This window comes from Equus caballus, chromosome 12, assembly GCF_041296265.1.
Source record: "Equus caballus isolate H_3958 breed thoroughbred chromosome 12, TB-T2T, whole genome shotgun sequence".
Lineage (NCBI taxonomy): Eukaryota > Metazoa > Chordata > Mammalia > Perissodactyla > Equidae > Equus > Equus caballus.
In genome coordinates, this window is record NC_091695.1 from 10,740,954 (window position 1) to 10,760,800 (window position 19,847).

The 19,847-nt window shown below is 49.4% G+C and overlaps 1 protein-coding gene across 50 annotated transcripts in view; it reads right to left on the reverse strand.

Annotated features, from left to right (window-relative positions):
• Positions 1 to 517: 517 nt before the first annotated feature.
• PHF21A (PHD finger protein 21A) overlaps positions 518 to 19,847 on the reverse strand; it is a 173,959-nt gene continuing 154,629 nt past the window's right edge. For 33 of the 50 annotated variants that reach the window (XM_070229365.1, XM_014729443.3, XM_005598064.4 and 30 more), the window contains 9 exons: positions 18,694 to 18,792; positions 15,894 to 15,945; positions 15,063 to 15,142; positions 14,543 to 14,603; positions 11,889 to 12,052; positions 5,753 to 5,908; positions 3,940 to 4,015; positions 3,437 to 3,540; positions 518 to 2,174 (listed from right to left, as the gene is read on the reverse strand). In XM_070229365.1, coding sequence (XP_070085466.1) covers positions 1,917 to 2,174; positions 3,437 to 3,540; positions 3,940 to 4,015; positions 5,753 to 5,908; positions 11,889 to 12,052; positions 14,543 to 14,603; positions 15,063 to 15,142; positions 15,894 to 15,945; positions 18,694 to 18,792 — 1,050 coding nt within the window. In that variant the 3' untranslated portion in view covers positions 518 to 1,916. Of the gene's footprint in view, positions 2,175 to 3,436; positions 3,541 to 3,939; positions 4,016 to 5,752; positions 5,909 to 11,888; positions 12,053 to 12,122; positions 12,146 to 14,542; positions 14,604 to 15,062; positions 15,143 to 15,893; positions 15,946 to 18,693; positions 18,793 to 19,847 lie in introns of all 50 variants that reach the window. The other 17 variants (XM_070229379.1, XM_023653948.2, XM_023653949.2 and 14 more) reach the window with 2 other exon arrangements.

The following is a 19,847-nucleotide window of genomic DNA, read 5'->3' on the forward strand; positions in this document are numbered from 1 at the left end:
GGCCTCCCTGGGGCCCTCTGTGTGACACCACGCACCCTGCAGCCTTCTTGCTCCTCCCTGTTCTTTCTAAGCAGCCATGACTGAGGCAGCCAGCCTGCCCCCTGCGCCCTCCCACCAGGCTAGGATGCATGGGCACCCACGAGCTGCACTGGCCCTCTCCTTCCCAGCCGTCCCCCAGGCACTCGTAATGCTGGTGGCTGAAAGACCGAGAGCAGCACCAAAGGAAGGGGTCTTACTGAGGCACCAGCCTTATGCTCTAGCAAAATCCGCAGAGACAACGGGTGGGGCCCTGACACCACGCACACTCCATCTGGGCTTCCAGAACAGGAGCCCGGATCCCTGCACCAAGGAGAGAGGACAGTCTTTTCTGAGAGGGGAGCCTGAGCACGGTGGGAGGGGTCGGCCCCACCCCCAGGACAGAATCACCGAGACTAGCCCACCAGTCTTGAGACACAAACACAGCAAAATGTCATCATGATCAGCAGGTTCTGTGCTGAAAAAGTATAACTACACAGCATTTTCTCCAGTTCTGACACCTTTTTAATAGAAATCACTGTTTTTAGGAAACAAATAGCACTTTTGTAATTTTTTTTTTGTAATTTTTTTTTTACAATGTTTCTTACCTTGATCTTAATTTAAGTAACACTAGGAAGACCTCAATATCTTTTATTTTCTTTTTTAATTAAAAAAAAAAGTTGTTGCTGTTGTTTTCCCCAGATACAAAGATTTTTGCCCTTGCATAAAAAAACAGTGCCCCGACGCTGACACAAGGACGCACACGGACTCACTGACCTCACTGACACTAGACTCCTATTCTACCATGCAAGGCCTCGACTACCCTCAAGGAGACTGTCAGCCTGAAAACCAGCTGTTCTAGTCCTTAGTTTAGTTTGTGTTACCAAAAAAGTAAAATAAACAACAAAATAAAACTTTTTTAAAGAAAAAAGAACGAAAACAAAAATAAAAAAAAAAAAGCGAGAAAAGAAACGTCCCCATTCGATTCACACACACCTGGTCGCGTGCTGCTTTGCTCGGGAGCTTCTCTTATAAATAGAGAAAAGGGATGGAGCTTGTTTTCAAGTAAAGTCACCGATCCACCGTTCTTTCCTTCTGACGCACCCCGGCCTCCCTGCCCCGGCATGCCCGGCTGGCTCCTGGAGAGGGAAGGGAGGGGATCATCCACAGGGATGCGGCCCATCCGCCAGGCAGGAAAGGAGGTGAGGAGTGGCGGGGCACCCGGGCGGGGGGCGGAGCGCTCGGGAGCAGACCTCGGTGGCCATTCTTGGTGTCCACTCTCCGGGCACTGTGCCCCGCCCCGGAGACTATGAAATACTGCTTATTTGATATACTTTTCCCACCCCCGGCCCCCTCCCCCGCCCTCCCCATCCCTCCTCTGGGCACTGGGCTTGGTTCAATCTTGATTTCCTTTTTTTGGTTTTATAGTAATGAAAGTTTAGAAACAGGAAAGCCCACACACTCTTTGGACTTGTCTTCTCTACCTAAACCAACGGCTCGGCAAATAAGGATCTGAAACCTGCTCTCCTCCCTCCGCCCGTCCCTGCTCCCCACCCAACGAAATAAAAACGACCCCATCGTGGCTGTGGAGGCTGCTGCAGGCACACACTGGTGTATAATAGAGAGAGTAAATATATTATTTCACTTGGCATGGTGCTGGCAAAGAACCTCCAGCTGGCACTATTTCATGTAACATGGTCCAATCTTTGCATGTACACACAGAATAAGAAGGATCAATTGGCAAACTCTGGTGCCACCTGGCACAAGCATCTTCTCTCTCTCTGGAACCAAAGAACCAAAAGAATTCTGTACTTTCCAGAAGCAATCCGGCGTTGCTTTCTAGAGTCTTCAGCGCTTGCTCTCCTTGCCGCCGGGATCCCTGGCTTCTCCCGGAGGGCCCGTTATTTAATCTCTTCCGCCTGGTTACAGTTCACCGTGCAGCTCTGGGAGGAGGGGGAGGGGGCCGGCGTGGAGGGGGCGGCGCTGGCAGGGGGCGTGCAGTCCGGGCCGTTGGAGAGGGCCCCCGCAGCGGCCTCAGAGTCTACGGGTTTGGAGAGGTCGATGCCGTGGATGAGGCGGATCAGCTGCTTTACCTTCTCCAGGGAGCTGTGCATCTCCTTCTGCCGGGCCAGGATGGTGTTCTTCATTTCCATGCATTTCTGCAGCGAAAGAGAGGGGCAGGGCCCTGAGCTGCGGCTGTCAGGACGGGCCTGGCGCTCGCTCCAGGGGCATGAGAGCCACTGGCTGCCGTGCCGCCGCCCACGGGGAGGAGGAGGCCCGAGAGGTGAGAGGGGGGGCGAGAGGGTGGTCAAAAGCCAACTCGACTTGACAGCAGGACTTAAACCAAACGTTGAGTCACCCCTACAACAGTAGGCAATAAGAGTCAGTTTAAAACCAGTTCCCACAGCTGCGCTGGCGCGGTGGGCAGGTCTGGGTATGCTTCTGCCACGCTCATGGGCGCTACTGTGTTCGGGGCAGGCCTGAGCTTTCCAGGGTAGGAAATGAGCCAGTGATGCCACAACTAGAAGGAGCCACAACTGAAAATACACAACTATGTACTGGGGGGATTTGGGAGAAAAAGGAAAAATAAAATCTTTAAAAAAAAAAAAAAGGAAATGAGCCGGTGGTGTGTGGATTCACCGTGGGGGCCTCCCGAGGTGCTGGCAGCAGGACTTGGAGGCGCAGCCTGGGGCAGGACAGCGACTTAGCAGAACCAAAGACTGCAGCCAACAGAGCCCCTTCCGCTCGGTCACAGACCGGCAGCCTTCGCCCTCCTGCCCTCGGCCTCCCAAACCTGCGGGCTTCTGTTCCAGGCAGGGAGAGAGGTGGGAGACCTGCCACAGGTGCACGGCGAGGGGGACAGAGCAGGCTCAACTTCGCTCCGGCACGGGGACCTACTCAACGGAAAAGCAAGCTGGCTCCTGTGGGAGGAGCCTCAGCATCCCGGCTGCAAACACCACCCCCGTGCCGGGACAGGCCGGCCTCCAACTGGCCTCTAGAAAGCCCCTGCCTCAGGCCCGTCAGAGGCCTGGCAATGCACTCAGCGCGGCGTGAAGAACGGGCAGAGGGAGGGCCGTGTGGACGGACCCATGGCGCTAGAGAGACTCGCTCCGGCCCCTGCTCTGCGTCCGCACAGCTTCAGGCGAGGCCCCACACTCCTCCCAAACCCACGCGGGAACACACGCGGTGGCGGCCAGGCTGCTGGAGGTGCTCGTTTATCTCTTCAGCCTGGAGGCTGAAGACCCTCTCAGACCAAAGCCAAGAGGCCGCTCCAGGGCCAGACTCTGCCTGGAGGCAAACCTCGCAACCGCCCCAGCGAACTGTTACCAAGCTGAGGGGCTGCGTCAGCCGCGGGGGCCGCGGGCCTGTCACGCACACGGGAGGTCCGGGTCTCGGACGCACGCGCAGGAGCCTCACTTACACTTATGGAACTGCTGAGCTGTTTCACCTTCTGCTCGAGTTGTTCTCGTTCTTGTTTTAAATCTGAACTCCATTTAAGTAATTTCTGTTTCTCTTCTTCTTTTGCTGAAAAAGAAAAATAAAAGGAACGGTTTTTAACAATAAATTCATCGAAAACACCCTTGTGTTCAAAAGGCTTGGCATAGCAGCCGTTTTCCCCACAGCTCCCAGGAGCCGCGCGGCCAGCCCGCAGAATCTGCCGGCCCGGGCCCTGGCCTGGTTCGTGCACAGGGACGCGAGGAAATGTCAGTGGTGTGGGCCTGGCTCCACGTAAATAAGATGCCACTTCTTTCTTCCTCCTCAAGACAGTCCCACACAAACTTTTCACTTCACTCACTAAAAGCTTCTCATTTTTAACTTTAAATTTCCTTTTGAAAACAAAACAAATACTGCCCTTCCAGTACTTTTCTTTTTTTTTCCCAAAAAGGGGAGGCTGCCACGGGAGGAGGCACGGTCACTCCTTACCTGCTTTGTAGGCGATATAGGAATGAACAATTGCTAGAGTTCCAGGCCATGGGATTGCTTCTTCCTTCTTCAGCATCTGCAAAGATTTTTAGAATTTTACCTTGAGAAGGAGGTAGAAACATGCATCCGCTGTGTAATAACAGGCAATGGGGTCTGTAGCTGCTGGCAGACAAAACCAGGACGGCTTGATGGCGGCCGGATGCCAGACCCCGGTCTGTAGTTTCTGGACTACAAAGGTGCAGGCGTCAGCCTGAGAGAACGAGGTCCAACAGCAGCAAGAGCCCAGCCGCCTGAGCCCCGCCTTGAGAGACGTGCCACACGACCCCCAAAGACTCCCCACGGCCAGAGCCACTGGCACACAGTTGCAAGTGTGCCTGATGGCAGCGGCCACTGGCAGCTTCGTCCTTGACCTGACCTGGGCTGCCTGTCTCAACTTCAGCTTTGTGTGTCCCCCAAAGACAGCCTGACCGAGGCAATCACACATCAGTTCCAAATACTGAAGTATCATCTAGACCCCACGCAGGAAATTATCAGAGGGCCACAAAGCAGCAGCAGGGAGAGAAGAGAGACAGAACTGTGTCTACTAACTAGAGCAGGGAGACAGTGGGAAGAGGACCAAGGTTAAACGGGGAAACCAGAATTCTCTCAAGTCAGGATTCCAAAGAACTTGGCAGCAGCCCCAAGCTTGTGGAGCTCCCAGGCTTATTTATTTATTATTTATACTTTGCCTACTTCCGAAAAAGACTTGAGACAGCTTGTAATAAAAACATGAAGATGGAAGGCCGGCCTGGTGGCACAGTGGTTAAGTTTGAGCACTCTGCTTCAGGGGCCCGGGGTTCATAGCTTTGGATCCTGGGTGTGGACCCAGGCACCGCTCATCAAGCCATGCTGTGGCAGTGTCCCGCATACAAAGTGGAGGAAGACTGGCACAGATGTTAGCTCAGGGCCAATCTTTCTCGCCAAAAAAACCCAAAAAACAAAAAAGCCATAAAGATACATTGACAGTTGTGAAAAAGAGATCAGAAACTAAACAGAGAAGGAGAGAAAAGGCTGGGACAGCTAATAATACATTTGCCTTTCAAGTCCATGAAATACTAAGACAGAACTGCCCAGTTAGTTCTCCGATCCTGATGACAAGGCAGGTTTAAAAGTGAAACTGCGTTGCGGCTGGCCCGGTGGTGCAGCGGTTAAGTACGCACATTCCACTTTGGTGGCCTGGGGTTTGCTGGTTCAGATCCCAGGTGTGGACATGGCACTGCTTGGTATGCCATGCTGTGGTAGGCATCCCACATATAAAGTAGAGGAAGATGGGCACGGATGTTAGCTCAGGGCCAGTCTTCCTCAGCAAAAAGAGGAGGATTGGCAGCAGATGTTAGCTCAGGGCTAATCTTCCTCAAGAAAAAAGTGAAACTGTGGTTATTTGAATTAAACCATCAACTGGGCACTTTCTTCTAGGATTTTATTTCCAAAGACGAGTTTCAAAATAATGTAGTGGGTGTGGACCATTCTTAGAGAAAGAGGGAGAAAGTCTTAGGGACTTTGAAGGGACAGCAAGGTAATGAGAGGATAAGTAACTTCACATAAAGGGCGTGGGGGTCTCTGTACCTGCACACGGAGTGGCCGCCGCATGCAGACGACAGAGAACCTGTGGGAGGATGCACGCTGTGTGGGGACAGGGCAGACGTGGCCTGGAGACCCACCTGGAGCGGGGAGAGACCCCGCCATTCCTCCGGATTAGAGGGCAAGGAAGTCCGCCTACCCGCGCCGTTTTTCTCCCCCTGCGCCCCTCGACTGTCTGCCCCACACACAGTACCTGGTCCTGACATCTGGGACAGATCCACATGCCCTTGGGAATCGTTTTCAGAGGAGGGTCTAAGCAGTCCAGATGATACACACGGGAACACGTGTCACACATCAGCAACTGGCCACTTTTTCTGCAAACGCTGCAAAAATCCTCATGGATATCACCCTATGAAATTGAGAGGAAAGGTAAGAGGACAAAAAAGGTAAAATTTGAATGTTAACATGCACATTCTGGATACATATAAATGTCTTAGGACCATCAGCTGTGCCCGTCCGACATGTCACAAAGGTGTTCGAGAGAGGCGGGAACGACCGGTGGCCCGGCCCCGACAGCTCCCTACGGCTGCGGCTCCCCGGGCGGGGACAGTGTTCTGCACTCTCGAGTCGAGTTCGCAGGGAAGCTCTGCAGTCACCTAGGCCAAAATTCCCCTCACAGGTGAAAGCCCAGCATTTGCCACGTTTGCATAGAGTCCAGCCCCCGGACCAGAAAGTTTACAGACACTGAAATCCATTCATCCAAGTGATACAGACAATTCCTGCTACCTGTCATTTCGGGGGCAGTTTAGAAGGATTGGGAAAGAGGACAGACAAGAAGGGGAATTTTACTAAACTCTTTGCTTGCTCAGGGAGAAAAAAATATGGTTAAAGTTCAAACGGGAAAAGATGAAGTCAGGAGCAAATTAACCTCATAGGAGCTTTCGAACAGGAAGGATTTAGAAAGCTGAAGCCACAGCTGGCAATGGTCTCTCAAAACCAGTTTTGGCACTACTGTTCGATGGACCACTCTATTCTGGATGGGTCTATTCCTCCCCATAAAATACCTCACCGGACGGACAAAGAGCAGCCCCAGGGTACTCTGCCTGTCTCACCCGCCATCAGTGACCGTCCGGTCCTCAGGGAAGTCTGCTGGAGCCCTCTGAGCAGAGGGCACCATCGGAAAAAGGCTGATCTACTTAAAATGTGGAGAGGAGAACAGTAGGAAAAAAAAAAAAAAAAAGAGGTACTAAAGAGGCATTTTTGAGCGAAGCAGTCCCTGGCCTGTTGTCTGCACAGGATGAATTCCGCCGATAAAGACACCAGGGAAGGGGAGACTGACGGGATGTGCCAGGCTTAGCCGGCAAGGCAGCGCCACCGCTTGCAGCAGACCCCTTGCCACTTCCAAGGGGCTGTGTTTGATTCTAGGCTATTCTGCCAGAGGGCCTAATTCAGAAATCCTGTATGGGAAGCAATGACAGAAAGCAGTGCTCAATTCTTCCTTTCCACTGAAGGAGCGTATCTCCCCAGGCTGACAATTTCTCCCTAAAGGAAAGGAAACTTTCTCTATAATTCACTAGGGCAGCTGGGGGACTAGGAAACTGGTTATAACTTTTCTAAGTTACAAGATAACTTATATAACTTTTACAGTTACATGGTAATCAGAATGTGGACAGATTTGAATCTTTCTTAGTAAGAAAATATTACCCCTGGGCAGTAAAAAAAGACACTCAGTACACGAGCAAAAGGCACCGCCTGAGACGGCAGCCTAACAGGTTCCGTTCCAGGCCCTGGGAGAGGTCAGGCTTCATCCCTAACCAACCGCGACTTCCTTCCTCACCCTTACAGTCGGGCTATGGGCTGCTCTTCCCTAGAGTCAGTCTTTCTTGACCCTTAGCCCCATGTTGTAAGTCTCTGTCTTTATGAAGTTTATAAAAATTTTAGAGTTTAAGAGAGTGTTTTACATGAACCATAGATAAAATTATCAGTGATGGGGGCTGGCCGGTGGCACAGAGGTTAAGTGCCCACGTTCCACTTCGGCGGCCCGGGGTTCACCGGTTCGGATCCTGGGTGTGGACATGGCACCGCTTGGCAAGCCATGCTGTGGTAGATATAAAGTAGAGGAAGATGGGCACAGATGTGAGCTCAGGGTCAGTCTTCCTCAGCAAAAAGAGGAGGATTGGCAGCAGATGTTAGCTCAGGGCCAGTCTTCCTCAGAAAAGAGAGGAGGATGGGCAGCAGATGTTAGCTCAGGGCTAATCTCCCCCCCCAAAAAAAAACTAAAAAAAAAAAATTATCAGTGATGAAGTAAACGAGACAAACCGGACATCTTATTCAGAGGGACTTGTTGGGTAAAGAGTTCTGCTCATTTTCCTTTGTAAGGAGAACATCAAGAAGTGGAAAGTACAGAAAATAAAGGTTAAATAATTTCTCTTAAGTTCCTAAAGGAAAGAAACCTCCTATCCTATTTGCACATCCCCTAGCAGCAGGTCTTAATCTTTTTGGTGTCAGGATGTCTTTACACTCATTAAATTACTAAGAACCTCAGAGAGCTTTCGTTTATGTGTTTTATATCTATTGATATTTACTACATTAGAAGCTTTTCAAACTTTTTAATTTTGAAATAATTATAGAATCAGAGGAAGTTACAAAAATAGCATATTAAAAAATTATAAACCCTAGAACACACAAGTGCACATCCAACAGCCATGACGGTGATGACATGGTCACACGTCATGTGGCATCTGAAGACTCCACTCTTGAGAGAATGAGAGTGAAAATGGCAAAGGACATTTTAGCATTATCATGAAAATAATTGTGATTTTATGGACCCCCTGAACGAGTCTCAGGGACCACCTCCCAGACCACCCTTTGAGAACTACCGCCCATAGACACGAATATAAAATGACAAGATACGTATTTCATCCACAGGAAATTGGATCTTTGCCTGAAGAGAGTGGAGGAAAGCCCAGGGAGGTGCTGCGCCAGGTCAAAGGGCCTACGCTTTGCTGACCGACCACACGATTCCCATAAACCAAACGGCAAGCTGAACGATGGCTGGCCCGTGATTCTTCGCTAGCAGCTGAGGACATAAGGTTTTGGAAACACCCTGGCTATATCAATTGCAACCCCATCATTTGCTAAAACAATTTTATAACTGTGTCAACATATCTTCCCTTCTCATAAAAATGATGATAGTGGCAACAAGGTACATCCTGAAGATTAGCACCCGGCTGGGTCTTGTATTACCATGTCCTTCTAGACGGTTATTGATCCCCGGGAAATGCCTGCCTTTCAACTGTGATTGTTTAATTAATGTTCTTGGGGCTCATGCCACCAGCAGAAAACACACAGAGCTGTGTGCTGACTTTAATCACTGCCACTGTCGGGATACAGTGAAAGTACAAGTCAATTATCTTTTTAAAAAATCCATTTCACTACGTTTAACCTGAGAAGTTCTCAACATATTTAGTGGTTTTAGAAAAGCTTTTTTTTACCCTCAGATCTCTGAAAAGAAGAGTGTTTGCATTTTAAGACAAAACCTGGCAGAAGCTTTAGTGTGTGATTTGATCTGAGTGGATCCTTTGGGTTCAGTCTCTCAAAGAAAATCATAAATTCCCTCAGCCAAGAATCACAAAAAATATGAACAACATTGTTGAGGAAAGAGACTCCTAGGCAGAAGCACAAAATCCTCTACCCCCCAGCGTCTGTGCGCCACCTGGAGGGTCCCATCCCGAGACACCCGGAGGGGCAGTCCCTTCGGCAATGCTTCAACTGAGGAAACGCTGGGGTCATCTCTGGGGCCAGCAGACAGGGTTTCTGATGGGCACTCCTGGTGCTAACAGGACAGGCAGAAAACCTGTATCAACGACTATGGCCCAAATCAGGAAAGCTGGAGGAAATGCTGCATTTGAGAGCAAGGCTGGGTCTGAAGCCACCAGCTATGTCTGCGGAAAGAAACCTGCCAGGGGACAGAACTCCTCTATGACCCCGGTCATCCAAAGAGGACACTTCCATTGTTGCCTCTGGAATTTGAACTCAGAATGTGCACATGGAATTCCTTTGCTCTTGGGAGAGGGGTATATCATTAGTAAGTATTGAGAACCTTCAAGTTCAAGGGTCATTTTACCTGAAGATGACCAAAGATGAGCTCTGTAATTCACAAAAGAAATGGGCTACGTGCAGAACGAAGCTGTGCCTTCCCTCCTCACACCTGCCCCTCTTGTTAGCTCCAGGAAGTGGCAGCTACAGCCGTCTGGGTGTTCAGCCAAAAACTCTGCATTCACCCTTGACTGTTCTCTTTTTCTCGTACCCCCTTATCCAATCCTGCTGGCTCTTGAAGCTATATGCAGACTCAGTCACTGTTCTCCAGCTCCACCTCCAGAGCCCTATAAGGCCAAGCCACCATCAGCTCCTGCCTGGACGACTGCGACAGCCTCTTACGCAGGCTGCCTGCTTCCACCCCGGCCCCCCACAGGCTCTTCCCCATGTTCCAGACAGAGTGAGCCTTTCAAAATCCAGGTTGATTCTGCAAACACCTTAAAAATACACGCAGAGGAGAATCATCAAAGGATGCTGAAACCGCTGGACAACAGTTTGTTGGGGAGCAGGACATTTATACAGACTCCAAGCTGCCTCCAGCAGAGAAGAGAGGCACCTCGACGAGTGGAGAAATTTGACGGAATCTAGCTTCCGAGATGAAAGTTAACATCCCCAACAACAGTTCAGACTGACATCACGTGCCTCCTGTTGTGACGCTCTGAGAAGGACTCATCGCCACTTACTGAGGGTTCCCCAATCTACTCCTGAGGAACCCAGTGGACCATCCAGAGGGACACTACACAGCAACTGGCCTGTCTCTTAAAAAATGTCAGTGCCATGAAAGATAAAGCAAGGCCGAGAAACTGTTCCAAAGCAAGGAGACAATATCAAACCAATACACGTCAGTTATCTTGGACTGGATTGCGGGACAGAAAAAACACAGTGCCGCTCAGGCAATGAGAGAGACAACTGGAGAAATCCGAGTATGCACCATATAGCACATGATAATATTTTACCAATATTAAATTTCCTCAATTTGATAACTGCATTGTGGCTATACCAGAGAATATCTTTGTTCTTAGGAGATATACACGGAAGTATTTTGGGTAAAGATTCATGATGTCCGAAACTTCTTAACTAGTTCAGCAAAAAAAGTGTCTGTGCGTGTGTGTGTGTGTGTGCATGTGTGTGTGCAGGTATGTGCGTGCATGTGTAGAGGAGAAGCATATGTGGCAAAATGGAAACACCTGGTGAATTGAAGTGAAGGGTATACGTTTGTTCTTTGTATTGCCATCACAACTTTTCTGTAGATTTGGAAATTTTCTAAATAAAAAGTAGAGAAACGACGTCAAACCCCCCAGCGATCTCCATTCCACTCAGAGTAGGAGCCACGAAGCCCTGTGGGATGGACCCTGCCCTCTGGGGCCCACCTCCCGCCCACCTGCCCCAGCCCGCCTGCCTTCCTGCCGTCTTCCGTGCCAGGTCACTTCCACCTCGGGATTCAGCACTGCTGCTCCCTCTGCTGAGAATGCCGTCCCCACAGAGTCCCACGGACCCAGCCTCCCTCTCTCTCCCACTCCTCGCCAAGGAGTTCCCTGCCGCCTTAACTCCTCGCGCCCTTCCTCTGTCCCACGGCTCCTCACAACTCTAATCACGAGCCCGAGCCGACACAGCCCGCGTTCCCCAGCTACCACGTGCCTCTGGCCGCGCGAGAAGCTCCCTGAGTGCAGGGAGCTGGTTTTGTTCCCTCCCCCGCCCCCAGCCTTGAGAACAGTGCTCGCTCCACAGAGCAGTGCTCAGCAAGCGTTTGCTGAGTGAATTCACTGCTCTGTAAGTGCTCATTTAAAGACTCAGGGCCCTAGTCTACCCTCCTGCAGTGCCTGGTGAAGGGCTTGAAAGTGTTGGACTTTTTCCGGAATCTGTTTCTCATCAACTCTGCTGAATAAAGTTGCTTCAAAGAGCAGTTTTCCGCTTCTTGAATTCTACCTGAAGCAGGAAGCAAGGACCACCAGGGAACACACGCCTCGTCCATCCTCCGCACCCCAACACCGAGGACCTCTCAGTTCCAAGAGCTGATGTCCCCACCCCTTGCCCTTCCTGAGCGCGCATCCACAGCCTCCAAATCCAGCTCTGACAACTGACGGGGCCTCCTGGCGCTCTATTCAACACGACTCGCCAGGACCTGGCAGGACCTGGGCCCAGCAGACAGCTGCCTTGCACGGCATGCGGTGTCCTGCAGGGTGACTAATGGTCCAGGTCACTCAAGGAGATGCAGCCGCAAGGAGACAACATTTGAGAGCGGGGTCCCCGATTTCCGCTCTGAGCGAGCGAGCTTTTCCCACGTTACTTACGTCTGTGGAGGTGGGGCTGGGCAGCGACACAGGCTGCACAGGTGCGGGGAAAGTGAATGTGGTCTCTGGCTTTTCATTTTCGGGGGAGTCAGGATGACTGGATGGGGGGGATGTTGGGGTAAGGGCTCCAAACCCCAGCACTGCATTGTATTTTGGAGGACGACCTATATACCGAGAGAAGGGAACAAAAGGGAAAAAGGGGAGGGAAAGAGGGGGAAAAACGGTCTTACATACCTTTGGCCAGTGCTCCTCATTGGCTAGCATGGAAAGGAAGTGAGGTAGCGGACAGAAGGTTAATACAACAGTCCGAGAGAAGAGAAGCAAAGACTTACACATCATTAGGAACAACAAGGCGAGTCTCAAAGGAAGGGCGGATAAGAGAGCGAGGAGCCTGGCGGGAGGGCCTGGGCACCTTAAAGGGCCTCGCCCTGGGCGGCTCAGGGTGACGTTCCTGGACTGTCACAATTTGAGATTCCTGACGCAAGAACAAGATCCCAAAGCTCCATGGGAGCCAAGGCCAGGAATTAAGAATTTACTTTTCTGGATCTTTTGCACATCGTTCTCTAAGGTTTCTCCGCAACCATCATTCTCACAACAGGAGGAATGAGTCTTAGTTCCCACAAATTTATTTAGGATTTCTGCTTTCCCTTCTCTCTCCTAACTAGAGTTTGGTCATTTCACTGCTGTGAGGCTGGAGAAAGACAAAGCGTGGAGGTGAAATTCACATGGACTCTTCTTGCCCTTTGCTGGTAGAGCGAGTGAGAGAGACATTCTGGGAGTAGCGGGAAGCTAAGAGCTAACAAGACCCTCTGGGCTTAATGTCTTGAAGCACTTTGGACTTGGGTGCCCTCCCCAGCTGAGGGAGAACCATTGCCCGCTTTCCAGCACAGGCACCCTGGTGAGCCAGGTGTTGAAAAACTGGGCTGCTCCAAACCCAGGAACACTGCTCACCGAGAGGCTTGACCGGAGCAAAAGCGTTCTGGATCAAACCTCCCAGCCACAGAGGACCCATCCGCGAGCCCCACCGGGTATGGAAAGTCCAGGGTAGCCACTCTTGCCTTATGATCTACCTAAGCCGAAATCCTTGTCCTCCAAGGGCCAGGGTCATAGCTTCTAAGCTGTGAGCGATCCAAAGTGTCTGCCCAGCACACCAAAGGGAAAAAAAGAGCCAGAGAGGTACACAGCTGCCTGGGAGCAGGGCGGATGGTACGCAGGATCATGGCTCTGCCAACAGTTGTGACTGATTTTAGGATTATGCACAAGAGTCACGATTCTGTCGGCCCCTACACAACATTACCTATCTGTGTTAAACTGGCAATGTCTGCAGTACAAAGACAGATCGTACCGGTCTGTCTTTTCTAGGGAAATTTAGTGCTGCCAGGAGGGGAAGCGGAAGATGAATGCTCTGTTTACCCACAGAAGGTACATCCTAGGCATTGTGGAGGCAGGCTTTCATCCTCTGACCTTGGCAAGAGACGCCAAGGTCTAACCTCTGTCTTCCTAGCAGACACTGCCCACCAGCAGGCCAATTAGCTGTGGCTTCTGGCTGGGCCGGTTCCTTTCTGAAAACTGTGTCAGAGGTCACTAAAATTGCCCCAAACGAAACAACAAAAAATAACCCATGGTACTGGTTATCGTGGCCCAGGAATTGACAGGGAGTAATTATTTCGGGTTTCCCATGGGAATATTGCGGCTCCTGGAAGGATGGGGCTGATGAAACACTGGACCAGGTCCCGAAGGGTGGGTATGCTCTCTCTTCTGGGGGAGGTGCTGGTAATGGGACAGTTGTAGCCCTGCCTCAGGCAGACAAAGGGTGGGGATGACCTCGAAGCTTCCCACAGCTCTGAGACTGTGTGCACACGCAAAAATTAGTATGCTCCTCCACTCGCTCTGCAACCTTTCCAGCCTGGAACTATAATTCCGGGATCCATTATTATGTGGAGAAAGGGATCTGGGGATGTATTACTGACATTGAAGAACAATTTCAGAACCTTGTTCATGAGCTCAAACTCTGAGCTGTTAGGAGCCACGCCACTGCTGGTCTCTGCTCTGCCGGAGTAAGGCGGCCCGCCCGTCCGGGGGGCTGGGATCCGGGGACGGCGCTCTCTAGGCATTTCTGCTTTGGGGTCTGTTTTGACAGTGATCTTCTCCACTCAGCTGGAGACACCCTCTTCTCACAGATTCGAACTTCTTGGTATGGCTACCCTCTCCTTCCTAGAAAGACTGCAGCTCATGGAAACCTAAGAGTCACACTCCAGTCTTGCTGGCAGCGGGATGACTCAGACGCTACTGAGAACAGTCTGGCAACAGCAGTGCCCTGTTCTGCTCAACGATGCTAAAATGCTTCCTTCACACGGCGTTCTGCTCCTGTGCCCCTCATGCACAGCCTGGTGGGCCTGGGTGGAAATGCTGCAGTAAGCCCCTGCCCTGAGTCGGCCTTGCCAGAACCCCAGGGAAGGCAGCTTTTGAGTCAACGTACAGAACTCTAGTAAGAACTCTCACTCTCTTTTCTGCCCATTCTCAGAGAGCAACGACAACACTGTTTTCAGGGGATACAGGAGTTAGACAGGCTCCAGGACAACGGGAAGAGGGAGGGGGAAGAAACACAACACAGAAGCCAAAGCAACAGCGAGGAGAGACAAACAGGCGCTCACCTCTCTTCCGGGTCCCGGGGTGCATGGTGCTGTTCAGGTATGTGACTGCGCTCTTCTTACGCTTGGAGGGTTGAAGAGGGAAACGTGACTGGTTGAATAGCATGGTTACTACTAACACTGGCACAAGCTAAAGACCAAGCCCAGCACGCCTGTCCACATGCCAACTAGTTAGTGCTGGTCACCCCAAGGTCTCAGTGCTAACGGGTTTTATCTATGCACTTGGCTCTGAGAGAATATTCCAGAGAGATCTGTTTCTGCTTCACAGGACAGATGTGTTGAAGCCAGGATGAGTTAAATTTTTAAGGGAGGTTTGTATCTGCTCAAACTTAGGAACTAAGCTAAGGGGACAGCAGTGACCAATAAGAATGAAATGTGATCAGCCAGAGACGGACCCACCGTTCCCCAGAGCTGGCCAAGCACAAGCAGGGTACTGCTCTGATGCAGTTTTCAGACGGGAGGGCTGACAAGTCGGACACAAAGCTGGAACGGGGAGGGAAGGGCCAAGCGCGGCCAGCAGTACCTCTGGCTCAAAGACTGCTCCGCTGTACACGGGGTTCGCTGTGGTTCTTCTTTTTCGCTCTTGCCTCTTGCTTTGGATTTCTTGGGAAAGCAAAAGGTTTAGGTTAGAAGAGAGGTAGGGAGAACCTTAAAACCTTAACTTTGTTGTCTGTCTACTGGTTTCCCCACGACGAATCAGAAACGGGGGCAAGTCTCTGTTTCACTGCGGCCTCGGCAGAGGCAAGCACATGGCTGGAAGTAGTACGTGGGCCCACCTACTCCCACCTCTCAGAGGGCAGGGCCACGCTGTCCCCCAGGGTGGCACTCTGTGACTGACAGCTTAACAGCAGACAACGCTTGTAAACAAGCTGTCCCGATCTATTTTTAGATCGCTGGAACACAGGTGTGGATGAACTAGACCCAGACTGAGGAACCACAGGTCCCCATTCTAGAAGAAAATAACCAGGACAGGTGCAGCTTTGTAACTATTCGTAAGATTCACATAAACCAGAGTGACTGAAAAGTACGAAGACTTGTCAGCAGGCATTTACTACTGCATGCTGTCAAGAAACAGAAAAGTTCCTCTAAGTGAACAGAAGTCACCTTAATCCAGGCAGCTCGGGGTTCCCTCAGGACAGCAGAGCGGACATATCGTGACGGGAGGGAGAGGGGCTGGTCACGACACAGAGGGAAGGCAAGTTCGACTCCAAAGGAAATAAAGTCCACACTGGCGGAACTGTATTCTACTTGTGTTCCAAATGTCTATTCCAGCAATAAATCTCAATAAATCTCTATTTTCAAGAACAAAGCTCTGGGCCGGAAGCAAGGTGGCGCCGTGAATCTCTTCTCTTACCTTCTAGATGGTCATGTGTCACCAACCCTAGAGACACCATGAAGGCAAGTTTCTGTGTGAGAGAAAGAAAAGAACGTACTTCAGTTTGGGTCCTCACAAAGCAAAGCGCATGCTCCCAGTTAGACTCTTAGGGAAAGCCAATCCAGCGGGCTGCTGGCTCGACGGAGGCCGGGTTCAGGCGAACAATGAGCCAGCGCCCTCCAATGAAGCCACTCTGCAGGCTGCCTGGTCTTACAGGGACCAAAAGAGAAGGACCGGGGCCTAAGCTTCTACTTTCCCGATGACAGAAACCAGCATCCTGAGTGATCTAGGTTGTTTTCAGAAAGATCCTCTTAGAGGGAAGAGGATTTCATACCCGAAAACACACAGTGGTTACAAAGAACCTCCTACACAATCAGCTCAAATTCTAAGGACTTCCCTTGTCATGACAGGTCAGGGCTCCTTACACTGTTACTACCACTGACTGGATAATGCTCGCTCAAAGCTAAATGAGTTTCAGAACGACAGTGGTTCTGTTTGCTACTATGATTTTTCAATCAAACATGCACCTAAAAATTATGTAGCGACTTCTCTCTAAAGGCTGCTCTCAGGGCTCCACCGGAAGCTGACTGATTAGAGTACTGCACCGCAAAGCTGGAACGGCAGATGCTTAAAGCTGGGGAGAGCAGCAGACTGACGCCTGTTTTGCTCTCCTGTTACATGTGGTCTGGAGGGGACGTCTGCATTTGCTGCTGTCCCCCTGCACACGGTTGCTAAACATGCCAAATAATACATCACCGATTTCTCTTGCCAGTGAATAAAGAACGCCATCATCTGTCAGGAGATGAACTCCTGCCCCACTGTTTATACCACAGCTTGGTCTTGAAAAACCCTGACATGTTACCCTCAACATTAAACATCATGATATTTTTCAAGATACTGAGTGTTTTATGAAGACAAAGTCCTTGATCGAGCCACTTGAGAACACAGAAATGTCCTTCGCTGGTACCCTCAGAGTCCTGAAGAGACGTTTTTACTCCACTTCCTATTTCAGTCTCTCAGGTGGGCATCTGCCCCGACAGCCAGAGGACTCTCGTCAGGAAGAGCAGACTTAGACTCCCGGCCCATTTTTTGCACTGCACGTTGAAATGGCATAACTCCGCGGTTGCCAGTCAATGACATTCCTCATTGCCACTACTCCTTCAGATCTGCTCTCTGCTAATAAAGCAGTGTGCGAACGGACGCTCAGATGAACCTTTCTGAAATCAAGCAACAGCCCCGTTCTTGGCCACTCCTATCCAACTCATCTTTGCTAGCCTAGATCAAGCTCCCATAAGAATTATTAAATGGAAAAAAAAAATCTCCTCTCCTGTGGAACAGATTTTCAGTGAGAAACAGAATAAAAAGTGGTCAAGAACTCGTGCCTCATCTGTGTCTCACAGGTATGCCGAGAACTAATTCATTCTCTTTACGGCGGGGATTCTGTCCAGCTAGAAGGTGAGCGGTCTGCCGCTCCACGTGGCGGTCCTCGCTCGCCAACACGGTGCCCTGACTGAGGCATCCTTCAGTTTCTTTTGATGAGGACAGTTTGGTAAGAGCTTGCTCTATTTTTCCTCCTTCAAGCGTAACACTTGTCATTAATTTTTGGATGATTTTACAAGTTTCTCGGCAATTTGCATGACTAGTACCTTCTTTTTGGTTCAAGTTTGGTCCCTTCTTTAAAGATAAATTAAAAATTAATCCATTTCATATCGGAAAGAACGAACATTTGTACGCGTTTTAAAAAAATCTCAACAGGCTTAATAAATCACTGCTTTTTTAAAAAAAACAATGACACAAAGCTTTGATGGCTTCATGCCACTACTTGACATGGTTTCACTACAAGGAATGCACTGAGGATAGAAGGGAATGGATTACTGGGCTAATAAAATCCAACTATCAGATATTCATCATCATATTACCTGCCCACATTTCTTCTCTTTTTTTAATAAAATTAATTTTATTGGAATTATAATGGTTTATAACGTCGCGTAATTTCGGGTGCACACTGTTTATCAGTTCCTGAATAGTTCATCGTGCTCACCCTCAGCAGTCTAATCTTTATCCATCACCATACATACATGCCCCTTTATCCCTTTCGCCCACCCCCAAAACCCCCTTCCCCGCTGGTAACCACTAATCTGTTCTCTTTATCCTGCGCACATTTTTCTTTTATAGCTTCTGGTATAAAAGCATCAAAGTGAAAAATTCTCTTGTTTAAGGACATACAAATTCACATTCTATATTTGTACCAGACTCGTGTTTGCTATTTAAGTTTATAATTCTATCCTCAGTGGTAGCACAGAGGTTACTATTTTCGTCCCTACTTTTAGACTTCAAGGAACTACTTCTGAGCTCCTGATTCATGTGGGATTTGGGGCTCTAACGCAATACAACAGAACTACCAAAAATGCACATGTAACAGCTGTAATGGATAACAGGAAGAGGCCTTAGCTGAGTGAACTGGACATCTTATAATTGTTGGCTGAGGCAAACAAAATATAAGGGTCATTAGGAATGCAATGGGATATCTGGGAAAATGATCGCTAATCTTACATTTCAAATTTGTGACATGTGTATGAAATTCCTCGATGCCAGCTCATGGACACCCAAGGGCACACTCTTAATCGGCCCTAGGCCAACGTGACTTGGCCATGACATTACTGCACAGTGAGAAAGCACAAGAAAAGGAAAATCAAGTGATTCAGAGAGCAAGCGTCCGTCCTGGCGTGAGAGGCAGCCTCGTGGCACAGATAGCCGCGCCTCTGGATGCCGGGCCTACCTGAGGGTTCTCCTCCCGCTTTGGTTTGGGCGCAGCAGGGGGCGTGACGGTGCGGCTCTCTGTTTGTTTCTCATCGGTTTCTGTGTGGGATTTAATTGTCTAGGAGAGAAAAATGAAATGACAATGCAGAATTCACTTTTTATTAAAAACACAGTGTGACTGTAGCCAAGAAATAAAAGAACACCACACTCAAATTGGAAACATATTAATAAAGAGGTAATGTGGATTTCATTTTGGAAGGGGAAAAAGGAAAACGCAAGGCCCCAGTAGAAATGATTAAATTGCATAACTAGAGTAGACATGAATCTATAAATACAATAGTCTAAATTATACGAAAAGAAAAATCCATGGTTTAATTCCTATGTATAAAAATAAAGCATAAGGCGGCTCTCTCTGATTTCAATGTATTTAGGCTGTAGGGGCAGTTTTCCAGATGCAAGCCCACTCTCGTTACATGTGGGTCAAGCTCCAGTCCACAGTGTGCTTAAGATGTGAGTAATGTCAAAAAAAGCTCACACGCACGTTCTTCTGTTTCAGAGCAATTCCTATCAGAACCTAAGAGAGGCCGCACGACTCCCCTTGCTTGGGCTATTTAAAACCTGCCTGTATCATCCATTAGAGGAGAGAGAGACGCAATTGCCAAGGAAAGGTCATCTTGCAAGACACTGACATTCTGACCACCCCCAGCCTCATCTTCCAGACGCATCCATTCGAACAAAAGAAACACCAGTAGCATGACCATCTTCAAGCACAAACGGCAGCTAGCAAATTGGTAGACTGGGCTTGTATTATTATTCTTATCATGACCCAATGCCTAATTCACCTTATGAAGCCCTTGGTAAATACTGAAACGATATTAGAACAGTGGAGATAAAACTGTAAACACAAACCTAATTTACTTTTTCAAAATTAAAAAATTGCAGATGCTAATGGTCTTTCTGTATGGCAACGACAAATAAATAAATGAGAATGAAACTGTCTGGTTATTGATGAGCAGGAGCCAAATGAAAGCCGTTGGTTCTCTAAGCAGAACACTGAAAGTTCTCAAAAATCATTATGTTGTCAAATACTTTACTAGATCTGAAAACCTAACACAATCACAAAGATCTCTCACTTCCTTCCTGGCCACCTGCACATTTTCCTCCTGCTTCTCG